The sequence below is a fragment of the Choloepus didactylus genome, chromosome 20 (genome assembly GCF_015220235.1).
Source record: "Choloepus didactylus isolate mChoDid1 chromosome 20, mChoDid1.pri, whole genome shotgun sequence".
NCBI classification, from domain to species: Eukaryota; Metazoa; Chordata; class Mammalia; order Pilosa; family Megalonychidae; genus Choloepus; species Choloepus didactylus.
Window position 1 is genome coordinate 15,139,387 of NC_051326.1, and position 24,907 is coordinate 15,164,293.

A 24,907-nucleotide genomic window follows, 5' to 3' on the forward strand; every position below is an offset into this window, starting at 1 on the left:
GCCAAGGAATCCCCGAGCTACGGGGGACTGAGACCTCCCGCCACGCCTGGGGTCCCACCCACCTTCTAAGTCCTCAACCAGGTAAGTCCTCAACCAACCTGGTTGAGGACACATGGCTGAGTCTCCACCACCTGGCCCCTGGAGAAGCTGAGCCCTTAGCCCTTCTTTGTGTAACTCTGCATCTCCATGAATCACTCACTCCATGATGCCCAAGAAGCAAGCACTGCTAGGGGGTTGCTTTTCAAGGTTAAAATTGCTTCAGCGACAATCATTTTTAGTGGCAGGGTCAGCGTGCCATCTCGTGGCAGAGCAGGGAACTGTGTGCTGGACAAATGGCCTTGGCTGAGCCTGGGATCTGGGAGGCCAGGAGGTGAGAATGTGCAGGAAGGGGAAGTGACCAGCCTCAAGGCAGGCGGGACGTTAGCATCCAGTCTCCAGGACTGCGTCTCCCTAATGGCTAGTGAGGTTGAGCATCTTTTCATGTGCTCATTGGCCATTCGTATATCTTCTTTGGAGAAATGTCTATCGTATTAATGTTTAGGACCTCTTTAGGTGTTAAGGAAATCAGTCTGTGATGTGATTTGCAAATATTTTGCACAGGTTGTCATTGCCTTTGGTTTTATTTATGCTTTTTTGTCCCATGAAAGGCTTTGCATGATAGCAGAAAGGCCTTTCCCAGTCCAGAATGATTATAGTTTAAAATTAAAAATGCTTCACCCATGTTTTCTTCTAGTAAGTTTATGGTTTAATTTTTTTTTCCCAGTCAAATATTTCATCCAACTGGAATTTTTTGGTGTAAGGTGAGAGGTTGGAATCTGTGGGAGCCTTGGGCCAGGGCCTTCCCCAAGGGCCTTGAAGCCTGCGTACACAGCAGCTTGCTGTAACCTAGGTCAGTTAAGGCTTGACCTACTCTCCTTGTAGCATCAGGCCTCCGGGGCTAAATGTAATCTATAATTACCTCCTCCCTGAAACTCCCTGAGGCACTATTGTCTACAAGATAATCTATAATCCTCCCCTCTTCCCTGTTGACTACAATCGATCCTCCCTGTATCACAAGACCCCTGCTCCCACACTTACACGCTCATACCCATCGGAATGTCTTTGTCCTAACCCTTATAAACCACGGCCGGCACCCCCTGCTTTTGCAGAGTATCTTCACCTTGAGCTCTGAACCTGCCACCATTCAGAGCAGCTCCTGAATCCAGGCAATGTGACCAATTTCCATTTCCTTGTAAGTAGGCCCTGAATAAAAGTTCATGCCTCTGAACACGCCCAGCGTCTTCTTTGGCCTCTCAGCAGCAAAGGCCCACTTGGGCTGTGACAGAATCTAAACTTATTTTTTCCAGATAGCTTCCCAATTGTCCTAATACCATATAAATAATCCCAATTTATTTGAAAGGTCACATTTTTATTTGCTAAATTCCCACACTTATTTGGGTGTATTTCTGGACTTTCTATTCTTTTCCATTTACCCATCTGTCTATTCATGTACCAGTCCCATGGATTGCACTTTTAACTTTTTATTATGGAAAATTACAAACAGGCAAAAAAAAAAAAAAAAAAAAAAAAAAACTAGAGAAAATAGCACTGCGAGTCTCCATGTATTCACAACAGCTTCAACAACCATCAGCTTTCTGCCATTCTTGTCTCCTTTTTTTTTCCTCCTTTTTTTCTTTTTTTTCCCTATTGAGTATTTAAAGGCAAATCACTTCACTTGTGCAAAGTGAAAATGGCCACTCTGGGAGGGACCGCTTCCTGAGAAAGGATTTTCCATAAGACAAAAACATAAGACAAAAAGGGGGGCTTTCTGAGAAAACGGAACAATGAAATGCACCCTACGGAACTATAGATGAGTAACACCTGGTGATAAACCAGTTGCAGTCCAGGAGAGAGTTTATCAGATTGGACAGATCATACTAACATAATGTACATCTGCTTTTAAGACTCCCCACTTTGTAACACACTCCCACCCCAACATGTAAAATGGAAACTTAACCAATCAGAACATTTTCTCACTTCCTTCCTCGTCCACCCTCTATAAGCTTCTCTCCACTCCCTCGGTGGGCTCCCTTCTGCTTTCTGAATGAGATGCTGCCAGTTCATGAATTGCTCAGTAAAGCCATGCCAGAAAGACCAGTTGCATAATTAGGAGATTGGAACCTTGGGCCATGTCCTATGAGCACACACAAGCCCACCTCCCCAACCCCTTGGAGGGGAGAGGGACTGCCGATTGAGTTAACTACCTAGGCAATAACTTATTATGCAGACCATATTCGGTTTCCCCAGATATTTCAAAAATACCTTCTTGCAATTTGTTCGCAGATCATATTATTTGAAATGTGATTGATCTTTTATAGGGCTAGTGGATTTTTTTTTTAATTCCCATCCAGTTTAACCTAAACTAATAAAGCCTGAATCCAAACACATAAATACATGTAGTCAACCACATCACGAGTCACTCATGAAGGCAGAGCTGGGCAAGTTGCCTCCTTACTGGGCCCGGGTTTCCTCGTCTGAACATCAACATGTTTGGACAAGATGAGATCTCTGATGGTGGACCCATGTCTAGGAATGACCAGAAACTGTATGCAAGAGGAGAAGGGCTCCAACCCTGCCTGGGCCAGTCTGCCAGAGTTGACTATCTCCCCAACCCCCAGTCAGACGGTGTTAAACACGGGAGGCTGGAGCTCCCCAAGTGGAAGGCCCACATCCACGGGGCCAGTGTCTATTTAGAGACCTCAGCGGGTCCAAGGAAGAAAGTATCATGAACTTAGGAAATAGCATATTCAAAGGCAACCACTCACCTGAGACCTACCCCCTCGATTCAGTGGCTGAAAGAGGCACTCACAGCTCAGCCGGGTTAACTGATGCAGCAAATAGCCTGGATCTGACGTCATCCTGCTCCCAGAGGACCACATTGAACTCCAGCTTCCAGGATCCAGTGACTCCCCCACTCAGCTGGTCAGCAGTGCTCTGGGTAAGGAGCCAAACAAAACAAGAAAGGCAGGGTTTGAGAAATCACCCTTTGTAGGCCTGAGGCTGGGAGGAGCAGGTGACCCCTAATCTAATCCTCTCCCGTCACCGCAGAAACCAACTACAAAATCACCCCCAACCTTGCCCTCTTCTCAGAGCCCACACAGCCAGTCCATCATCCCTTCTCCAGGCCCGGGGCAATCTCTTTGGCTGCCCTTCAATGCCAACCCCTGAAGGGGGAGACAGGACACCCCTTCCTGCCCATGGTGAGGTCACATTCCCACCAGGGAACAAACCACATAGCAGGGAAGTGGCCCAAGGTCCTGCAGCAGAAACTGGTTAGAAAAGGAAAACACAAAACCCACTTCTGATCAAGAGTGCTAGGTAGGGACCATCGCTGAGAATAAAATGAGGGTCTCTTCCACGCGGAGCCTCCCAGCCTCCTCCAGCAGGGGTGGGTCAAGTAACCCTCTCCTGATCCAGAATGTGATGAAATTGACACGGGCTGGCAGTGAGCTTTGAATGCAAATGCTGGGGTTGCCATGATGCATTTTATTTGACTCTGGAAATTAGAGGCTCTTTGAAGGTATCATGCAAATCTGTTCAAAATGTCCCTGCCTTTGGGAGAAAATGACTGAAGACTTTTTAACCCACAGCCCACCCTCCTTCCGACCTCACTGCACTGTACTGATTCTCCCCAGGGGCTCAGCCGGCACTTCCACGTCCTTTCTTCGCTGGCTCTGCACCACAAGCCGGGAGGCAGTGATGATCAGATTATCGTTGCCATTTTACAGGCAGAAAAGTGGGGCTCAGAGATGTTAAGCAGCTGAACCCTGGTTATTTCCTTTAACGGGCAGACCCAGAAGCACCTCTCTCTTCCCTAGTTGGAGGCAGCTTGCATGGATGTTTTTCCACTCCTGAAAACTGTACAGCCTTAGGGTGCACAAAGGAATGCCTCCCCCCATCCACACGAGAAGATTCTACGGCTGGGCCCCCCTGCCTAGCGCACAGTAAATGTCCTCCCTTTGCTGAAACTCATCCTTGCGTAAGGGAGATGTTCCCACAGCTGGTGTCTTTGATCAGGGTGGTCAAATCTGAGCAATTGGGGGACACCATCGCCTATGGCCACCTGTTCTGGTTTGCTAGAGCTGCTGATATGCAAAATACCAGAAATGGATTGGCTTTTATAAGGGGGGGTTATTTGGTTACAAATTTACAGCCCTAAGGCCATAAAAGTGTCCAAACTAAGACATCAACAAGAGGATACCATCACTGAAGGGAGGCTGATGGCGTCTGGAACACCTATGCAGCCGGGAAGGCACGTGGCTGGCATCTGCTGGTCCTTTGTTCCTGGGTTGCATTTTAAAATGGCTTTCTCCAAAATGTCTCTGACATTCTGTCTCGTTTAGCTTCTCTCAGCTCTCTGCCTGGTTCTCCTGGGGCATTTCTCTCTAAGTGTATGGAGTCCTCTCTTAGCTTCTCCAGAGCAAAGTCTTGGCTTCCTCTCTTAGCTTAGTATCTCCAAACGTCCTTCTGTCTGCATCTCCAAGCATCTGTAAGCGTCTCTGTCTGCTCCTGTCTCTCTTCCTGAGCCTCTTAAAGGACTCCAGTGATCTAATTAAGATCATTCTGAAAGGGTGGGGCCAATCTGCATGGAAATAGTCAATCAAATGTCATACCCTAATCAAAATACTAATAAGTCTGCCCCCACAAGACTACTTGAAAGAACATGGCTTTTCTGGGGGACATAATAGATCCAAACCGGCACACTGCCCAAGGAAGGTTGGCCCACATGTGGCTTTCTAAAGGCTCAGAAAGGAGGGGAGAAGACCCCTGGAGTCCTCACCATGCCTCTCTGCCACATCATCCCACCCCACCCATTAGCTCCACCGTCCCCAGCCACTAAAGTTCTCCCTGGCTTCCCCAAGTAGAGTCCTAAAGGAGCTAGATCTTCTTAGGAATTCAGGAGGGCAAACACCCAGAATAAGGATTAACTATAGTCATTTGCACTGATGGGCAGACATGAACCTAGGAAAGCAGGGTTTCCAAAATCAGGAGACAAAAACGTATCCAATGTACAAACTGAACTAAATATCCCTGAATCTGATCAAATAACTATCTGAGGGATTTTGCAAAGCCTACAGATGAACATAAGCCGTGGAACCTCTCTGGTTTTCTTGGAATTCTCCTGAGGCCTGATGCACTAGCCTGGGGCGGGCTGTGTCCCTGTGGCCACTAAAGCCAACCCTAGTTTTCACCTGCAGAGCTCATTCTAGCCAGGCTGGCAGAAACCTGGGAGCCTCAGGGTGGGTCACACCTTGGCATGAGAGCTGGCTGGTCACACTCACAGTGTCCTGCCCCTCTTCCAAGTCTCCCGTGAATTCCAGCCTTGCAGGGCTGCCGTGAGAACTGAGGCCCCAGGCCTCGAGCTCCTGGCCCAGGCCTGGTGGCGGGGGGCCTGACCCAAGACAGTTCTGATTGTCATTGTCACTCCCTAGTTTCCATCCCTTTTAAGAACTCCATCCCTAACCCCAGCTCCCTCTGCCTACTGCACCTCCCCACATTCCTGCAAGGAAGAGCTCACCCCATTAACTTCTCTATTCACTCCCCAGCTCCTTGAGGGTAAGGACTTTGTCTCCCTTGTCTTTGGGGCCCGGTACCTGGCTCTGGGCCTGGCACCTAGTGGGCTCCACATATTTTTGCCAATAAATCCCCGGTCTCCTGGGTTCCGGAGACATCCAGATCAATTAAAATTCATGTTATGATGTGGTTACAGAGACAGACAAGGACCGTGCTGCTAGTGACATCATAGGGCTGATGACAGGCCCTACAGTGATGACGCTTACTTTGGGACAGTGCCCTTGGCCTGGATATGGGGATAGGGTAGGCTTTGGGGGGGTGGGGGGAAAATAGTGCAGAGCCCCAGTGAGACCATTACTGGGATGGGGTGATCCTGGCCTGTGTGGACTGCCGTGGTCTGCCCCTTGGGGCAGGAGCTGGGTTTCATTCATCTCTACAGGGCCCAGTAAATATTTCTGGATAAATGAATAGATTCCTTTTCAATTATACAAAATGGGTGGTGTTACTGAGAATAAGAAACTAAGAAGAAATATCCTTCAGAGTCTCCCATGTCCCCCACTGACTGAAGAGAAGAGAGTCCAGGGAAGGAAAGTTCTGGGCCGTCTGTGGTCCAACATGCCCCGCACTTCTCAGGCCTCGCCTTTGCACACAGCATTCCCTCTCTCCCCCTTGTCTACCTGGAGAATGCCTCCATTTTATCCATGACTCTCCTATATACCTCCTTTGTGAGGCCTTCCTTCAGCAAAAGGGGCTGGAGCCTTCGCTTGATTTTCCTGATTCAACATTGGCGATTTTCACAAGTTCAAGGCAGTCTTATGGTGAGGGAGGTTGGGGGCCGTGGGGAGACAGGCCCTACCTCCTACCTCAGCAGCAAGGTCTGCAGGAACCCGCCACGTGCCCGCGGGGTCTGAGGCAATTCCCAGAAGGGCTTGGCCTGGAAGCCTGTGTGTGACAGGGCGCAGGTGCAGACCAGAGCCCTGAGGAAGAGGGTGGCGCCCGCCTGGGGGAGCCCGCTCAAGAGCAGCGCTGCGGGGCTGAGTGTGGAGCGCTGTGCAGGGGCTTTGTGGAGCTGGAAGAACGTGGGTGCAAATACCCTCCGTCACTCGCGGATCTTCCTCCAGTAAATCCTTTGGCTTCTCTCGACTTAATATCCTCAGCTAGGGAATGGCCTCCCCGGTAGCTAGAACCAGGTTCCCACGCCACTGGTCTGGAAGATGTGACTAGTGAATGGCGGCGCTGGGATCGCGGAGGACCCCGCCCACGCCTCCCGGGAGGTCCCTGGGCGCTCGTCGGCAGGAGAGCCCACGCTGCGGTTTGTCTTGCAAGCTCCAACTCAACCTCTCCAAACGCTTTGCAAAACGCCCTACGACCCCTCACTGCAGGGGCCCAGCATCCCCCGTTACAAACGGGGAGCCCGGGCCGCGGCTCCCGGAGCCACGCGGTTGGACTGCAGCCGCCAGAAGCCCAGGGCGCGGCGCTGCCCGGGGAGGCGGAGCCAGCAGGCGCGGGGCGGGGCCACCGCGGGTCACGTGACTCCAGGCCCGGAAGCGCCCGCGCCGGAGACCCCCGGGCTACCCGGTTGGGAGCGGGCGGCGAGAGCGAGCGCAGAGATCGCGGGGGTCCCTTCTCCGCGCCGCTCGCGACCTCCGCCGCCATGGCCTGGACCAAGTACCAGCTGTTCCTGGCCGGGCTCATGCTCGTCACCGGCTCCATCAACACGCTCTCGGCCAAGTGAGTCCGGACCGGGCCGGGAGGGGAGGGGGCGCTGCCGCCGCGCGGGCCACCCCCGCGGGCCTTGCGGTCCCGCTCTCGCGGCGGCCCTTTCCTGGCCTCCCCGGCCCTCTCGATTCCTCCGGTCGGCTCCCACGGGGTGTGGGCCCACGCCTGTGGGTGCAAGGCCCCGGCGGACGGAGAGGGGCCGCGCCGCGGCCCTGGCCTGGGCACAGACTCTGACTCGCTGTGTCGTCAATCCCGGCGAGTCACTTCGCGTCTCCGCGCCTTACCTGCCGCATCTTCCCGCGGGAGAGCTGCTCTCTGCGCCAGAAAATAGGGGCGAGAATGGGGGCTCCCAGCCTCGTGCACACGAGCTGCCCCAGAGGCCGTGCTGGCCGAGTGACGAGTGGGCGCCATGGGCTGTGCCCCACGGACCCCTGGTGGAGGGAGGGCTAGAGCTGGGCCAGCAAGCCAGAGTGGGATTACCATTTGTGGCGCTGACATCGAGGCCGGGAACAGCAAAGCCACCGACGGCTTGTCACTAGCTCCAAATGCCCAGGCCTGATTTCATCCCGTGATTGAATGGGGGGCTTTTGAGCAGCGGAAGGGCGTGTTAAAGGTGGTGTTAAAAAGATGGTGGTGGGAGCAACGTGGCGGCCAACGTGGAAAACCACCGAGGCTGCTGCATAGTGATGAGGTGACCTAGAAGGTGTCACTGAGGCTGGAAAGGAAGGGACAGGTGGGAGAGCCCAGGTGCAGAGTGAAGCTGTAAGACCTGACCCACAGGTTTGAGAAGACACCGATATCTCCGGGATTTCTATCTGGGGAACAGGTGTCATAACTACTGGTTAAAGTCAGCTCCAGTATGTGGGGGTGAGGAGCCGGAGGGGCTGTCAAGATGGTTCCTGGAGGTGGGAGATTGAGAACAGAGCTGTCCTCCCTGCAGTGTGTTGAGAGGCCCAGGAGGCACCCCCTTCTCTTGGCAGCCCTTTGATTCTCTGTGCCCTTGACCTCAGGGCAGGACCTTCCCGCTCCTTCCATTCACCATCTAAGAGCCTGGCCTGCCTCCTAGCTGATGTAGACGTCCACGTGGAGAGCAGCAGACAGTGTCCTTCTCAATCCCACCCCTGCTAGGCTCAAGAGCAGGAAGGAATTGGGGGAGATGACCCCAGCAGAAGCTTTCCCACCTTCCAGGCTGTGCTCCAGAGCCCCTGGGTTTACTTGTGGCTCCACTCTTTGAGAGACTGAGTAAGCCTTTTGAAGGCGGTGGCCATGTCTTAACTCATTTTTGAGGCGTTTGTACCTAGCGCACTCCAGCAGTGGTATGTGCCGCTCAGCAGACACATCTAAGGCACCTACAGTGTGTGAGGCTGGGTAGGCTTAGGGAGGGAGACAGAAGGGGCAATGGGAGGCCCCTGCCCTTGAGAGGCTCACATTCTGAGGCTGGGGAGACAGCTGTGCACCCATGTGACAAGCACAATGTGTTCCCCTTCTCAGAGCAAGGTCAGTTGGTGGAGTTTTGGATGGAGCCCACCCGTCTCTGGTTCAGCTCAGACTGGCTGTGTCCTGTGGAGAGCTAGTGGCCTCTCAGGGCCTGCAGCCTCCCGAAGGGCACCGCATTTGCCGAGCCCTTAGCTTTGAAGGAGACCCAACCCCGAGGCTCCATGTCAGCATCCATCCATCCATCCGTCCATCTCACCAGCTGGGACTTTGCTCTGCCAGTTATTGCTGGGGAAACTGCTGACTCAACTCCTTTAGAAGCTCCAAACCTGTCAGGTAGGGTGCCAAGTGGCCCTCATTCCCCGGAGGCATTGCCCTTGGAAGCCTACCTGAGGGGCAGGAAAGAGGCTCCCAGGTGGGAGAACCAACCTTTGGCCCCGTCCCCTGCCCAGGAGCCCAGCATGGGGCCTCTCAGGAACCTCCCTACCCCACGACAGGCCTCAGAATTGGACTCTAACCAGTGTTCCAACACTAGACTTGGAGAAGGACACTCTTAGAAAGAACTTGGGGAGGGCAGCTGTGGACATCCTACATGCAAATCATCGGTTTTAAACAACAGATCTGACCTGCGGTTTCTGGCAGATGCAGGCACCCGGTAATGTGGGCACAGCTGGTGCGAACGAGCTACCTACTATGTGCCTCCTTTCATGTGTTACCTCAGGGAACTCTCATAGCCACCCGATGAGATAGATATATTCTTGTGCCTGGGGTAGGAAACCGAGGTAAGGAAAGGTTAAGTTACTTGTCCAGGTTCAACTCCACTGCTAAGAGGCGGAGTGTGTGCGAGCCCAAGTGATCTGGTTGCAGAATCCATGCTCTTGACCACCAAGATGGGGCTGGGCCCCTCCAGCCGTCTTCCAGGTCATTTAGAGGGTTAGAGCCACAGTCTGAGTCACCCCGTCTGATTCCCACAATTGAGAGCTAAAGTTCCAAGAGAAGTTTCTGGGTCTGACTCAGCTGGTGGGGTCAGGGCTGGACTAGAACCTAGGCCTCGGGACTTTAGCCCGGTCCAGTTCTTGTAGAACTGTAGTTCCCAGCGACCTTCCTCTTCTTTGGGGATTGCCCTGCTGACAACCTGCTTGTCCTCCCCCTGGAGCTGGGGGGGGGCTACTCAGGGTTCAGACTGAAGCCTCTGGAAGCCTCTTTGAATTTTCTTGGCCCATATGTTGAGCAAAATAATGTTCTCCTCCCGGGGTTCTTGGGAGGACTGAAGGTAGTGGATGAGGAAGTGCGTGCCAGCCACGTGCCCTGCCTGGGGGGAGGGGAACGGAGACTGCTGGCCCCTCGAGGAGGCCGCGTGTGCCCACTCAGGCCGCCAGTCAGCCTGGCCCTTTGTCCCTTCCCTGGGAAGTGGCTGCCTCTCCTTTCTGAGCTGTTTTCTCTCCCCCTTCCTGGCACCTTCCGTGGATGCGTCTCCTGGAAACTAAGCCATTTCACCCTCCTCTGGCACTGCGCAGGGATCTGCCCCAGCCAGTGCCCCTCTGCAGGGTTGTGCCTGTTTCAGAACCCTGTTCTCTTCGTTTCTGAGGCTGTCGAAGCAAAGACCATGAAATGGTTCAGCTTTGTGGGAATTTATTTACTCACAATTTCAAGGCCGGGAAAATGTGCAAATCAAGGTCTCATCCAGGCGATGCTTCTGCCCAGGAGACTGGCGTTCTGGGGCCCGCTGCCGGCGATCCTCGGCTCCTCTGCTGCACAGCCAGGCAAGTGGCAGCGTCTCCTGGTGTCTTCCTTCTCTCTGGGTTCTGTTTCTGCTCCTTGCTTCCTGTGGCTTTCTCTGTCTCGTGCCTGAATTCACTCCCTTTATAAAAGACTCTGGTAATAGGATTAAGACCCATCCTGATTGGGCTGGGCTACACACACCTTCACTGGAGTAACCTCATCAAAAGGGCCTCCTCACATTGGGTTCACACCCACAGGAATTCATTAGACTTAAGAACATGTTTTTCTGGGGTGCATGAAGTTCCAAACCACCACACTAAGTAAGGCTCAGATCCCCTTCTAAGCTTCTACAGGCCTAGGGGTCCACCCAGCCAAGGAGGGGGTCCTTGGGGTGACCCTCCCCCTCATCTCTGAGCCCTGTTCCAAGCGTCAGGCCTGCTGGGTCCAGGGTCCCTGCTAGGGAAGACACCCCCCCCCCCACCTCCAGGCTTCTGTCTAGGAAGAGCCTCTCGCTGTCCTTGCTGTGCCAGCTCCACACTTTGCCCTTGGCAGCTGCCGCCACCCGTGGGTTTCGTGGGCTGGCCTGCCCTAGGGTAGATGCTTCAAAGGGGTTCCTGAGCCAGCTCGAGAAAGCTGTAAATCCAGGAGGGCAGGGTGGGAGGTGGAAAGAGCACAAGGCTGAGGTGCTGTGGGATTAGTGGTGCAACCTCTCCAAGCCCTGGGTTTCCTCCTCTGTAAAATGGGGGTGATGAGCCCTGCCCCCCGTCCTTCCCAGCCGCAGTGTAAGATTTGCTGAGGGAGGTAGATGAGAGGATGCTTCCTCACTGCTCAGCATGGAAGTCAGGGCCGCCAGCTGGCCCGCCAGAGAGAAGACAGTCCGGGGCCTTCTGTTGCTCCGACTGCCGGAGAAGGAAGCTGACTCATGGGCTTGACCAGCTGGGGACTCGAGAGGAAATGGCAGGGATTCTTTGGGGAAGGGAACGCAGCGCTCGGTGGGAGCCAGCCACAGCAGCCGCTTCCTCCTCCTGCCCACCACTGTCGACCACGCACGTGGGTGCCCGGCTCTCTGAAGATGCTGAGCTTTGAGTTTGACGGGGCAGGGACTGGGCCAGGGAGTGCCTCGCTGCCCGGCAAGGGGAACCCATCAATACCTGCCCAGGGCCAGGGCCCTCTGCCCACAGGGGCACCCCCCCAGCCTGTCCCTGGGCAGGCCCCCTGCCTGGGGACCCCAGCTTCTCCCCTTCTTTCTGAGGTCTGCAGAGAAGGAAGGGCCCACCTGCAGACCCCCGGCCCGGGGAGGGGTTGAATCTGGAGTAAGGACTTCAGAGTGGCGAAGCAGTGGTGTGGGCATGGTGCGAGATGCTGGTGCCACCCTGTCTGGGCGCTGACTCCATTGGCTTTCCCTGGGCCCTGGGTTCCTTGCCTGGCAAGCAAGGGGCTTTGTGAAGTGAGGCCTGAGTTTCTTCTCCTACTTCAGCGTCCTGTGGGTTTAGGGGACTACAGGGGCAGCAGCCCAGGCCCCTCCAGCAGCCGCCACCTCGGGTTCCGGAAAACAGAAGCTGTGGGGCTGGAGCAGCGTGTTTCCACATCGTCCCCAACCCAGGGAGACGGCTCCTGCTCCATGAAGGGGGAAGAGGGAGGACGGACAGAAAGCCACCTTTATTGGACACCTGCTCTGTGCAGGCCTTACGTGTCTGCTAATAGTTACTACTCTGGGCCGTTCATCCACGCTGGCGTTGCTGTCCCTGTCTGACGGATAAGGAAGACTTTCTGCATGTGGGGCTGGCTTTTCTCCCTGGAATCCAAGCAGATGTGGGTTTTAGCCCTGGATCTGCCTGTTACTAACTCCTCTCTCTCCTGGGCCTCTCTGCCCGGGCCTTGGAGCCACTGTCTGTAAAATGAAGGGGCACCTCATCGGGCTCCCATGACTCTGCACCTGGCACAAAGTCAGTGCCCAGTTAATTTTACATTTAAAAGCATATTTGTGGAAGTGAGCAGCTAAGTGCTGCCCGCCTTAGGAGCTGTTGCTGTCGTCCCCAGGTAAACTGGGGCTGGGTCCTTCGGGCCTGCACGGTGAGCTGAACCCATCCCTGGGCCGGGACCACAGGCCCAACGTCCTCCACCCCGCACTGCCTGGAGGAGACGTTGCTGGGCAGGGCGGCCTGTCCCGCGGACACCTGATCCCCTGGGCCCAGGCCCGCGGATACAAAGGGATCCCATTTCCCCAGCTGGGAGCACTGCCAGCAACTCCTCCAGGCCCTGGCCTGTGCAGACAGAGCCACCCCAAGGAGAAAGAGGCTTCCCTCGGGGGCGGAGAGGCACTGAGCCCACGCCACCAGCTTCCCCCCAAAACTCCCCATCCCTGAGGAAGGACAGGCTCCCGAGGGCTCTGCCCTAGACCCAGTGTGTTCCACCAGCACGGGTGGGGAGCAGGGCTCGAGCACATATTCTTTTGAGCATCTTTACAGTAACATGCCGAGAGCAGGGGCTAGAGAGATGTGTGTAGAGCTGGATGCTGAGCTCACACCCTCTCAGATGACTGAGCGTGGAACCAGAGAGTGACGCAGATGTGAGTTGTCCTTCCAGTCCATGCTCACGCATAGCCCAGGGTGACTGCTGGTTGGTGGCATCACTGCTAGAGCTGGGTCGTTTCTGGAGCCTGCCGGACTGGGCTCTGGGTGTTGCACCAGGATGAGGAAGTGGCTTTCCTAACCGCAGCCCCCCCTCCAAACAAAGTCCTTCCCTGGGGCTTCTGGTTGAGCCTTGTGGGCTCAGCAGCAGCTCCCTGCCCCTCCTTGAGGAGCCCTGGGGGTCTTGCCTGACCCACTCATTCGCTGCTCCCAGTGGGCCTCCTCGCTCCAACCGGCCATTGGCTGAGGCTGGTTCTGTGCCCGTGGAAAAGCCCGGCCCTTTCCCTCACCCTCGCTCCTCTGAGTCGTCTCGCCCAGGCCCTCTGGGAGGGCTCGTTCTGCAGAAGCAAGCCGGGGCTCGAAGGCAGGCCTGCCTGGGTGAGCCATGCAGTTGGCCCATGTCCCCTCCCGCTCAGGGACCTGAGAGGCAGAAACTGCAACAGATCAGGCAGAGTGAGACCCACAGTTTCTCCCCTCCCTCCAGTGCTCCTTTGGCTCCCACTATTCCGAAGGACCACCAGCCCTCCTAACCTCCCGCCATTCTTTACATCCCCTGGAGCAAGTGGGTCTCTCGTGGAGGACAGTTTTGGCATAGTTCTATTTCCTCCACTTGCCCTGGGGTGTGTGGGGGTCTCTGAACAGGTGTGATCCCCCCCACAGAGGCCTGGGCTTCCCTGCCGGTTAACACCGAGCTCCACCAGCACTGCTTACAGGGCAGAGCCCCCTGTTCCCATCCCCAAACTCAGGGGCACAGAGAAAGCCAGCAGCGGCCCATGCTGTGAGATGCCATAAGGGAGGCGTGCCTGAACTGAAGGAGTCCGGCTTCCTTGCACGGTTGGTGACAGCTCCCGAAACGCTCAAGGGAAGACACTTAATAAAAAGAAATCCTGAGTCCACTTCAGAGGCAGCCACCACCTGCATATGGGGGCTCAGTCGGAGCAGGTCAGCAGCCCACAGGACACAGCCCTGGGTCTGTGCTGGTGGCAAGCTTGATGAGACAGCAGCGTGATGTCCCTGGCATGGCCAGAGGTGTGTTAACCACCCCAGGATGCCCACCATGAGGGTGGGGCTGTGGGCTTGCCACACTCAGTCCCAGCCAGACACACGTGCTTGGCTCTGGGCCAAGGCCCACCCAAGCACGTCCAGAAATCAGCAGCCAGGGGTGGGAGGTTAGGAAGTGGTGGGGCTGTTTCTCCGGGAGACAAGATGCCTCGAAATGTCCTAGGGACTGTTAGATGAAAGAGGGATGAGACTAGACTCCAGAGAGCAGAAAGAAGCCCAGCAAAAATGAAATGTAGGGGAGGAGCTTCAGTGCGCTGATGGCAGGCGATCTGGGATGCCTGGCGTGGGAGCTGCCCAGAGCACTGGGGTGAAGTGCTGGAGCTGGGGCTGGGCGCGGTGGGGAGTCACCCCCCCCCCGGTGCCGTCTGTCACCCCGCTCTTGGGGGTTGTCAGACAGTTCAGGTTCTCAGAAGATGATTGGGGGTACGTGTCAAGGGTCACTTCCCAGGGCCCAAGTATCCCCGCAGACCAGTGGCTTTTGCTAATTTTTGTGCCATGGAGCCCTCTGGCATTCTGGGAAGCCTGTGGCCCTTCTCGGAGCCATGCCTTTAAATGCATTGGTAAACACAGAGGATCACAAAAGAAGCCACTTATATTGAAATAAAGTTCTCAAAACATGAAAAAAGCCAATTTGTAATATAGTAATACAAATGCTTCTTCACACACCAAATTACAAGCAGTGAGCCTAATTACTATAATTTCTTAAGAGTGATGAGTATAAAATAGTTCGCGATTTTTCCACAACAACTCTAATGTGATAATGAGAATATCTGTGATTTCTATATGTGACAAAATCACAGCTACTGCAATGCCACATCCATGATTTGAGGAAATGCTTAATTTCAGCTAGAGGATCCTCGAAATGAAGGCTCCCAGGCCCCATGTGCTGTGCCCAGATCCCAGGGCAAGACCCCTTGCTGTGGAGACTGCCCTCCTGGGGCCACTTCACCGATGCGTCCTCTTCCCCTTGGCACTGAGAAGAGCGGGCCACTCCCGCCAGCCCCAGGAGTCGGGCCACAGAGCCTTGCCGTGCTGCCGAGCTTTGACCTTCTACCTCTCTGCTGCAGGTGGGCGGACAACTTTGTGGCCGAGGGCTGCGGAGGGAGCAAGGAGCACAGCTTCCAGCACCCCTTCCTCCAGGTATCTGCCACCCCACCCCCTGCCAACTGCTCCCTCCTGGGCCTCAGGCCAGGTGTCCCCTGGGAGGCCCTGCTGCTTCCTGGCCTGGGGACGGCACCTTCCCTGCTCCCAGGAAAGATGTCCCCTCCACTTCCTGCCGCCTCAGAACAGAGGCCAGGCCCCGAGGGCGCCCCTGGAAGGAGGCAGGGAACAGAGAGTCCTGGGAAGTGGTCATGACCCGGGCTCTGCCAACCTCTCTGTTATAAGTCAGAGCACATTTGCAAAGCATAGGCCCTGGTAGCAAAAGCGTACCCCCCTTCTGATCCATTGGGGGCCCAGACCCCCACAGGGAAGGGGAGGACACTATACATGGATGACACCTCAGAGACGGGCTGGGAATCTGGAGGCTCAGCCATCAGCCCAGCTCTGCCCACAGCTTTGTGACCTTAAATAAGTCTGAGCCTCTCTGGGCCTCAGTTTCTCCGTCTGGAACCTGACTAGGAGTTGGCCTGGATCAACTATTTTCAGATTGGCTTCTACACAGCCCTAGGGTTCCATTGAGACGTTTCTGGAGTGTCAGGGTAGAACTAGCTGGCAGGTCTCTTGCCAGCCTCCCTCAACAGCTCTGCTTTTGTTTGTTTGACATATTGGGGTTCTCAGTTAAGCTCTTGTTTGAAGAAAGGTTGCACTACAAAAAAAAAAAAAAAAAAAGCGTAAAGGTTCCTTCTGGCTCTCAGGCCCTGGGATTCTCGTCCTGCAGGCAGTGGGCATGTTCCTGGGGGAGCTCTCCTGCCTGGCTGCCTTCTACCTGCTCCGGTGCCGAGCCACAGGGGACTCAGACTCCAGCGTGGACCCCCAGCAGCCCTTCAACCCCCTTCTTTTCCTGCCCCCCGCCCTCTGCGACATGACTGGAACCAGCATCATGTATGTGGGTGAGTGGCCAGGCCGAGAGGCACGGTCGAGCTGCAGCCACCCCCACCCCCAGCTCCCCCAGCTCCCCCTCCCTCACTCCAGCCATTTCCCACTTCTGTCGTCTGCACGCACACAGACCCACTCACGCACACATTCGCTCAACAAAGACTCACCGAGCACTCGCAGCGTGCTCCGCCCGTCTTCTCTGCCGCCAATCCCTCGGGAACCCACAGACCCGGCCCCGCGAGCTGACGGCCGGGCATCCCCCTTCTCCCAGCTCTGAACATGACCAGCGCCTCCAGCTTCCAGATGCTGCGGGGAGCCGTGATCATCTTCACGGGCCTGTTCTCCGTGGCCTTCCTGGGGCGGCGGCTGGCGCTGAGCCAGTGGCTGGGCATCCTCGCCACCATCGCGGGGCTGGTGGTTGTGGGCCTGGCCGACCTCCTGAGCCAGCACGACAGCCAGCACAAGCTCAGCGACGTGATCACAGGTGCAGTCGGGGGTCTGGGGGAGGGCACCGGGGGGCCCTGATTTGGCCATGCACCCTGCTAGAGGGTGGGAAGGGCCAGGGAGGGGTGTGGCAATGCCCGGAGGAGAGAGAGCAGGGCTCAGGAGCGAGGGCGCTTGTGCTGTGACACATGCACACACACACTCTGCTGGTGTTGGTGGAGGAGAAGGAGCTGGCGGACATGGAGCCCATCCTGGTGCAGAGCTCCGCACATGCGTTATCACCATGGTCCTTGTGGTCCCAAAAGGGAGCATCCTGGGCCTCTCAGCCAGGGTCAACCCAGAAATGTCTGTCCCCAGGCCCACGGCCCCCAAAAGAGCTGTTCCCCCCATGGTGCCGTGCCCAGGCCCAGGCCCACCCGCTGGCCCTCCCAGAACCTCAGCCTCTTTGTGAGGAAGCAGGGAAGGGGGACGATAGTGCTGTCCTGCAGCCACACCTCAGAAGCCGGGGAGCTCAGGCTGGGGGCCAGCATGACTCTGCCCGTGAGCTGTGTGTTGCCTGTGTAGGGTGGGGGTCCTGCCTATCATGGTGTCCCCCAGCCTTGGGCCGGCTGCTGGCTCCCTCCCTGCCGTCCTCACCTGGGCCCCTCCTTTCCCACAGGGGACCTGCTGATCATCATGGCCCAGGTCATCGTCTCCATCCAGATGGTGCTGGAGGAGAAGTTTGTCTACAGACACAACGTGCACCCGCTGCGGGCAGTCGGCACTGAGGGTGTGTGTGGGGGTGCAGGGGCGCGTAGGGCGAGCTGCCCGGGAACACTGGAGGGGGTGGGCCTCCTGCCCCCACTCCTTCCTCCCTGCATGGCCAGGGGCTTGGGGAGGAAGAGGACGACACCTGCAGGAGATGCAGGCCCCCTTCAGGAGGCTCTGGCCAGCGAGAAGGAAGGACCAGGCGGTGCATTTCTGCCTAGATGACTTGTGCTCGGGAATGCTTCACCTGCCAAGCATACCTGGGTCTTGGGATAGAGGAGGTGGCATCTGAGCTGCGGATTCAGCAAAGGGGAGGAGGGACCTCCAGGCAGAGCAGAGCCATGGAGGGCTGGGCAGGAGTTTGGGAACCAGTGAGGAATCCAGTTTGGGTGAGACACAGGTTCAATGTGGGGGAAATCGTCAGGAATTAGGTAGGATGAGCTCAAATCATGGGGCATCTTGGCCATCAGGCAGGTGGGCTGGGGCTTTAAATGACCAGCAGGGAGGAACCAGTGAAGGCTTTTGAGCGGGGAAGTAACTATCGAGATTAGACTCCAAAAAGATGGAAGCCTGCCCTGTGGCCTGTGGCCTGTGCCTCTTGCTGCGCGTTACCCGTCCACAGCAAGACAAGGGGCTGACGGCAGGAGGTAAATCAGCTAAAGCTGCTGTGTCACTAGGCATCCTGTTTCTTTCCACTAATATTTTTTTTCTAACCAGACTTTATGAACAGAGCAGCACCTTGATTTACACCCTGGCACCAGCTCCTTGTCACTGATAACATGCCCTAGATTCTAGGGCCATGTGTCCCAAAACTTACAGAAGCAACTAGTGTGTGGTGGCCAGCAAGTCTTTTGGTTTTTTTAAATCCAAAAAACCAAAAGATTGATTAGGACGTGATTAGTGTTCTAGTTTGCTAATGCTGCTGGAATGCAAAACACCAGAGATGGATTGGCTTTTATAAAAGGAGGTTTATTTGGTCACACAGTTACAGTCTTAAGGCCATAAAGGGTTCAAGGTAACACATTAGCAATCATGTACCTTCACTGGAGGATGGCCAATGGTGTCCAGAAAACCTCTGTTAGCTGGGAAGGGACATGGCTGGCATCTGCTTCAAATTCTGGTTTCAAAATGGCTTTTCCCAGGATGTTCCTTTCTAGGCTGCAGTTCCTCTTCAGAATGCCACTCTCAGTTGCTCTTGGGCCATCCTCTCTTAGCTTTTCTGGAGCAAGAGTCTGCTTTCAACAGCTGTCTTCAAACTGTCTCTCATCTGCAGCTCCTCTCTCAGCTTCTGTGCATTCTTCAAAGTGTCTCTCTTGGCTGTAGCAAGCTTGCTCCTTCTGTCGGAGCTTCTGTAGTGCTCCAGTGAACTAATTAAGGCCCATGCTGAGTGGGCGGGCCACACCTCCATGGAAATTACTCAATCAGAGTTATCACCCACATTTGGGTGGGGTGCATTTCAATGGAAACAACCTAATCCAAACGTTCCAACTTAATCCCCACTAATACGTCTGCCCCCACAAGATTGCATCAAAGAACATGGCTTTTTCTGGGGGACATAATATGTACAAAGCAGTACAATTAGGAAAGGTCCAAGAGCACCATGCCCAGCGAGGCTTAGCTCTTGTTCTGGGGACATTTCTTTCATTAAAGCATGTGTGCGTGCGTGCATGTGTACACTGGGTCACAAGGTAAGATATATTTCTGACTCTCAGTCTAGTCCCCAAACCCTGGATTGAAGTGGGGAGCGGGGCAGCCAGAGCAGCCCTGACGGGAGGTCACGAGAGACTGGCCCTAGGAGGGGCCCTGGGACCTGGGAGGAAGGAGCTGGGGTGAGGGCTTCTAGGAAGGGAAGGGGTGGCCCAGAGGTGGAGTTAAGAGGTGAGTGTGCCGGACGTCTGGGGCCCAGAGCACACAGGGTGACGTGCTTTCCCGGCCCCCCACCCCCAGGTCTCTTCGGCTTCATGATCCTCTCCCTGCTGCTCGTGCCCATGTACTACATCCCCGCCGGCTCCTTCAGCGGGAACCCCCGCGGGACGCTGGAGGACGCACTGGACGCCTTCTGCCAGGTGGGCCGGCAGCCGCTCATCGCCCTGGCGCTGATGGGCAACATCAGCAGCATCGCCTTCTTCAACTTCGCGGGCATCAGCGTCACCAAGGAGCTGAGCGCCACCACCCGCATGGTGCTGGACAGCCTGCGCACCGTGGTCATCTGGGCCCTGAGCCTGGCGCTGGGCTGGGAGGCCTTCCACCCGCTGCAGATCCTCGGCTTCCTCGTCCTCCTGGCGGGCACCGCCCTCTACAATGGGCTGCACCGCCCACTGCTGGCCCGCCTGTCCAGGGCCCGGGCCCCAGCAGAGGAGGGCGAGCACGAGAGACTGCTGGGCAGCCCCCGGGCCCCCATCAACGATGACAGCTGAGCCTCTCCAGGGGACTCTGCTCCCCCTGGATGTGCTTCCTTCTCCTGAAAGCTGAGGCCACACGGGCTGGTGGGCCGGAGTGCCCCGTCCCCGCAGCCTCAACCTGCCACCTCCCCACAGACCGACAGGGCTGCTGCTGCCATGGAAGATGGAACAGCACCCCTGTCCTCCTCCTTCCTCACCACCACCTCCCTGGAGGCGTCACCCAGCCCTCCTGCACCCTGGGGCCAACTCATGAAGCCAAGTTGCACTGATTTGCAACCCTGATACTTCCTCCTGAATCACAAGCTAGATTTGGTCTCCAAAGAAGAGAAGTCAGTGAATAAGTTCAGACCAGAACTAAGCACCGTGTTTTCTAAAACTTGTAAGCTAGAACATCACAATGTTCCCTATACCTGCCTACAGATCTGGGTTCCAGCCCGGACTCGGCCGCAGACCTGGTGCGTGCTCCCCGCACGTTGTCCAGTCACTCTGAGTCCTGGTTTTCTGCTCTGGGAAGTAGACAGTGTAGACTCTGTGGCTTCAGTGCCTCCTGGCCCTGCCCCTCTGTGGGCCGGTGACTTTGACCAAGCCAGACAAGGAGTCGAAGCCCCTTCCTTGGAAGTGCCCTCTGTCTGCAGTGCTTCTCCCCGTGCCCATTTTGATGTCCTTGCCCCCTGCCCCCCAGGCACCTGGAAAGATTTCAGGAGAAATTCCAGGAAGCCCTTGACAATAGTTTTTATGAACTCCTTGCCTTCCATTTTGAAGATGAGGTGAGGTCCAGAGTTGTGAGAAACTCGGCAGCTGTCAGCTCTGGTCGCGGGCCTGGGGTGCGCTGGGCCAAGCAGCCGTGGGAAGCAGCAGCAGCCTCACCCCAGCCTCTTGGCTCCATAGAAAATGCTCAGAATCCGTGCTGTTCAGAATAATTCCAGGATCCAGGCATTGTGCTAAGTGCTTAGCAGGCATTCTCTCCCCAGCTGCCTTAGAGGTGGGGGGCAGAGAAGAGCTGTGCCCAGAGAAGGTCACATGACCTCCCCAGGTCCCACAGCTAAGAAGTGCTGAGGCCACCATTCCAGCCTGGGTTTGTCCAATTCCAGACCCCGGGCCCCACCTGCCAGCTTCCCCTGATGGGATAGGAGCGTCTCGTCGCCTTGTCCTGCTGGAACCCCACCCTGAAAAGAAGGGACTGGTGCCAGGAACCCCGGAGAGCGGAGCAGCCCCGATTCCAGGGTTTCTCTCTCCCTGGCAGTTTCTGCAGCCTCATACCATTTTTCTGGGCAGCTCAGTCATGCAACAGACCACAGCCTCTCCTTAAACCAGTGCTGGGGAGAAGGAGGCCTTTGGCATGCAGACCCCCCCCCCCCCCAGGCTGTGAGTTATTGCAGTGAGGGGGTGGGGGGGCCTGAACTTTGGGCCTTGGTGTGTGTCACAGGAAGGAGATGGAGAACGAGGGTGGTGGAGACTACACTGCCTTGTCTAAAAACCTGGGGCCTTGGAATGCTGTTTTGAACTTTATTTAAAAAAAAAAAGGGGGAAGCTGGCAGTATAAGAGTTTTCTTTAATGAAAGAGAGGAGGGGCATGAGAGGGTAAACGTTCCTGGGGGTAGACTCTAGGGTGTTGGGATGGAAAAGCTGTAACATACCAAGGTATAGGCATCATCCGGTTCCCCATTCATTGTTCAGATAAAGAAACTAAAACCCAGAGTGGGAAGAACTTCCACGAGGTCACAGAGCCAGTTATCTTCAAAGCTGGATTTCCCTGCTCTGGGTCCTGGCCCTTCTATTATGCAACCCACAGTGAGGGGTGCCCAGCCCGTGCGCCACCCTGTGCAGGCCACATAAGGGCTCTTGGCCTCTTTGAGCACCGCTTGGGAGACCTGGTTTGAAGGTTTGGGGGGCAGTTCCAATGGGACTTCAGTGGTGGGGGGTGGCAGAGCATGGGGAGGGGGACCCCCTGCCAGACCTGCCACTAACTCAGGCAAACGGCCTCCAAGAGCATTGGGTTTTCACATCTCCAACATGGGGATCACAAAACCAGCCTCCATCTCACAGGGCAGATGTAAAGATTAAATAAATAAGGTAATGCATTTGCAGATGCATGTAAACCGGCAGAGCACAGCAGTGTCACAAAGCTGCACTTGTCAGCCCGGGGTGGAGGATCAGAGGCTAAAGTTCCAGCAGAACCAGGGAAATGCTTTATTGAAGCACCATCGGGAGCAAAATGCAAGATTCACAGAGCTTATAAAACAGGATGCCTCGAGGAAATGTGCTGAGCGTAGGTGCCCTCCCAGCCACCTGGAGATGTGTTTGCTCTCGGGCTGTGAGGGGTGCTCAGGAAGCGAGGCGGGAGGCCTTGCTGTGGGGGCTGGGTCTGGGGGGAGGCCAGGCTCTCTGTGCTCCTAGTCGGGGCGGCCTCAGCAGGAGCAGGACTGTCCGTGGCTCCGGCCTACCCTTCTGAAACCAAAATGGGAATTGGCCCATCAGAGACTTCTGCAAACAATGGTTCAAATACAATCTAATTTAAACAGTATGCATTGTAGTAAACTGACCAACCCCTGCCCCATACCGAGTCCTCCTGGGGGTGCCCCGGGGCTGGGGCTTCCTCCCAGGGCCGCTGCCCAGCCCCGGGCGTGTTCCTCAGGCCCTCTCCTGCCAGCAGCATGCCCACAAGCAGAGCCTTGGGACCGTGTCAGGCTTGGCCTGGCAGTGGAAGTTCTGTTTGCCTTCACTTTGTCCAAAGGTCTCTGCAGTTTACCAGGCATACTGCCCTCAGTGAGGTCAGAGCCCTGACCCCCAAGTGGGGCAAACGGCCACCCGATGTAGGGGGAAGAAGCAGAATCAGAAATCAGGAGTGTTGTCAGCTGTTCCTCTACCTTGACAGTGTGACCTTGGGCAAGTCACATTACCCCCCCAAGCTCCTGGCTGCCCGTGAAAGGCACAGGTTCTTAGTGTTCTTAAATGTGCCTCCTTGACCAGCTTAGACATCGGTTTCATTCTTTTATATTTGTCTGGGGTAAGTGGTGGTCTCTGCCCCTGCTAGTAGCCTAGAGACTTCCATAGCTGACCAGCATGAGGCCCCAGGGAGCACAGTGGGGGCTTAAGATTGATCTTAATACCCAAAAGAAAATGGCTGAGTTCAGTCACTCCTTGCAGTTCAGGAAGGGTGGGACAGGCCTCTCCGGACATCCAAACTCGGCTGTCCTCCCTGGGCCAGCCTCCTTCTCTTCCAGAAGTGCCAGATCCTGCTCTCAGGAGGAAGCTCCTGGTGGTCCTTTCGACCCAGGCTTAGATGCTCAGTGGGGCCACCTTACAAGTCGGTGTCTTGCCTCTTTCCTATTTAGTTACTGTTTTTCCTGGGATCAGTCTAAATGTTCATCTGTTTCAGAAACCATGTTTAGATCAGGATGGGGAGCAGATGGCAATGGAAAACAGGTTTTCCCCTGCATTCCCCACTGCTGTGCAGTTTGGTCCACTCCTACCAGTACAAAAATCACTCTCCCGGACCCTGTGCCCTGAGAGTCTTCAGTTCACTTTCCACCAAGGTGCCTCCTTAGCTCCTCAGCCTGCCTGGAAAGACCAGGAGCAGTCAGGCCACAGCCTTCGGTTCTGACCCAGGGAGGAACGTCTCATTCCAGCCCTTTTATTAAAGTAGAAAACACTCATTGCCCACTTGTATCAACTGGTTTCCATCTCTCGCACCCTCTTCCCCCAGATCCCAACAGGGACCAGTGAGTATGGGTGGAACTGGCTGCCTTTTTCTCTTCATCAAATCACTATTCATTCCCTTGCCAGTCTCTGTAGCAATTAATGATGTTTGGCCAGGATATAATAAGGGCCGTATGATAATTCCAGAGTTCCCAGGGCACATGGGAAACTGTTTTATCAAAGTGAGAAGTTGATTCGGATTAAGGAAAAGAAAAAAAAAAAAAAGGAAGGGCAAAGGGCAAAAGATCACATTAGTGGACAGGGCTGTGTCCAAAGTTGTATTCTGCAGGCATGCATTCTGTGCTCATTCTCAGCATAGCCCTTACGATATTCTGCCAAACATTTTAAATCCTGCTTTTATCTTGAAAGTGATGTGCATTTTATATTGTACCATATTATAGACTTATTTGTGTTTCATTCAGTATACATATAATTTTAAATTATGTGCCATGAGACAAAACCAGTGACCCAGGAAATCAGCCGTGTCCCCCTTGCTCCCTGTAGGGTGCCCCAGGGGTGCACCCCTTTCCTGTGCTTAAGAGATACTGTCCCAGGGTTCCCCATCCCTGAGCCTTTTGCCCATTATGGACTCCCTGGAAATCAAAGAGGGTTTATCCTGGAGCCTCAGGCTCTATCAGGAGGCGTCTCTGTTGCTTTCCATCTCTACCTGAGAACCACAAGGAGTCAGGCCCAAGGCTCCATGTTAGAGCCCTTCGCTTCTCCTGCTGCATTTCCTCCTACCAGTAACCAACAGAATCCTTTTCTTAATTGTTCATTCCATACTGCCCCCAAATTCAAAGCAAACTCGTCTCCTTCAGGCTCCTACCAATAAACAGGAACGCTGTAAAACTCAGGCATGAAGCAGGTCTCCCCAAAGGCGGTGGAGAAGGAAGCAGCAGCTGAGGGGTGGGGGGGACTGAGGAGTACGAGCGTGGTTTGGTTTCACATCCCTGGATAGGAGGTAGCGTGCCCCATTGGCCCCCAATCGTGCTCACTCCATCAAAGTCTTCATCTGTCCCTGTTCTGGGACTTCTCCCCGCCACCGAGCCAGGATTCAGAGGCAAACAGCCGTCACTCCCCCCCCCCCCCCCACCCCACCAGCCTTAGCTCCCCTTCCCGGTGGCGGACAATGGACACATACATCCGTCTCTGGTTTTGCTCTCCCTGCCGATGGCTCTGTTCCCTGGGGGCTGCCCACCGCGCTGGCCCCTGTGCAGCAGGACTCTGAGCTGCCGCTCTCCCTGCACTCGGTGCAGCCCCCGATGGGCAGATGTGGGGAGGCTGGGGCGAAATGGCACCACAGGGAAGGTGCTGGGCATTGGAAAGCTGTGAGGAAAGGACGTCTGGAACCGTCCCCTGAGAGCTCGGGGAAGCCCGACATTTACTGCTGCCCTCCGGGTGCCAAGGACTTGCACTGGTTTTGATGATTTATTCTCCAAGTCCACGAGTTACACACAA

The 24,907-nt window shown here is 55.4% G+C and overlaps 1 protein-coding gene and 1 long non-coding RNA gene across 3 annotated transcripts in view; one reads left to right on the top strand and one right to left on the bottom strand.

Moving 5' to 3' along the window:
- Nucleotides 1-6,382, bottom strand: part of LOC119516591 — a 65,831-nt gene extending 59,449 nt beyond the window's left edge. The window contains exons 1-2 of the long non-coding RNA XR_005213328.1: nt 6,272-6,382; nt 2,805-2,973 (exon numbers count right to left, since the gene is read on the bottom strand). This is a non-coding gene — a long non-coding RNA (uncharacterized LOC119516591). The remainder of the gene's footprint in view (nt 1-2,804; nt 2,974-6,271) is intronic.
- Nucleotides 6,383-7,084: 702 nt separating this feature from the next.
- On the top strand, nt 7,085-23,873 carry SLC35F6 (solute carrier family 35 member F6). 2 transcript variants are annotated; one of them, XM_037813035.1, is made up of 7 exons: nt 7,268-7,284; nt 10,224-10,469; nt 15,188-15,260; nt 16,000-16,171; nt 16,429-16,641; nt 17,260-17,370; nt 19,296-23,873. In XM_037813035.1, the coding sequence occupies exons 2-7, from the start codon at nt 10,318-10,320 to the stop codon at nt 19,763-19,765; spliced, it is 1,191 nt and encodes a 396-aa protein (XP_037668963.1). In that variant the 5' UTR covers nt 7,268-7,284; nt 10,224-10,317; the 3' UTR covers nt 19,766-23,873. The 2 variants fall into 2 exon arrangements, with proteins under 2 accessions (XP_037668964.1, XP_037668963.1); XM_037813036.1 differs by lacking the exon at nt 10,224-10,469 and having other exon boundaries at nt 7,085-7,284.
- Nucleotides 23,874-24,907: the final 1,034 nt, after the last annotated feature.

What these genes read in the sequence shown, in the direction of transcription:
- SLC35F6 (XM_037813035.1), top strand. Translation starts at nt 10,318, where the DNA reads ATGGTTCAGCTTTGTGGGAATTTATTTACTCACAATTTCAAGGCCGGG. An exon ending in AACCAGCATCATGTATGTGG is followed by an intron (nt 16,172 to 16,428) that starts GTGAGTGGCCAG and finishes CCCTTCTCCCAG; the next exon opens with CTCTGAACATGACCAGCGCC. An exon ending in GCGGGCAGTCGGCACTGAGG is followed by an intron (nt 17,371 to 19,295) that starts GTGTGTGTGGGG and finishes CCCCACCCCCAG; the next exon opens with GTCTCTTCGGCTTCATGATC.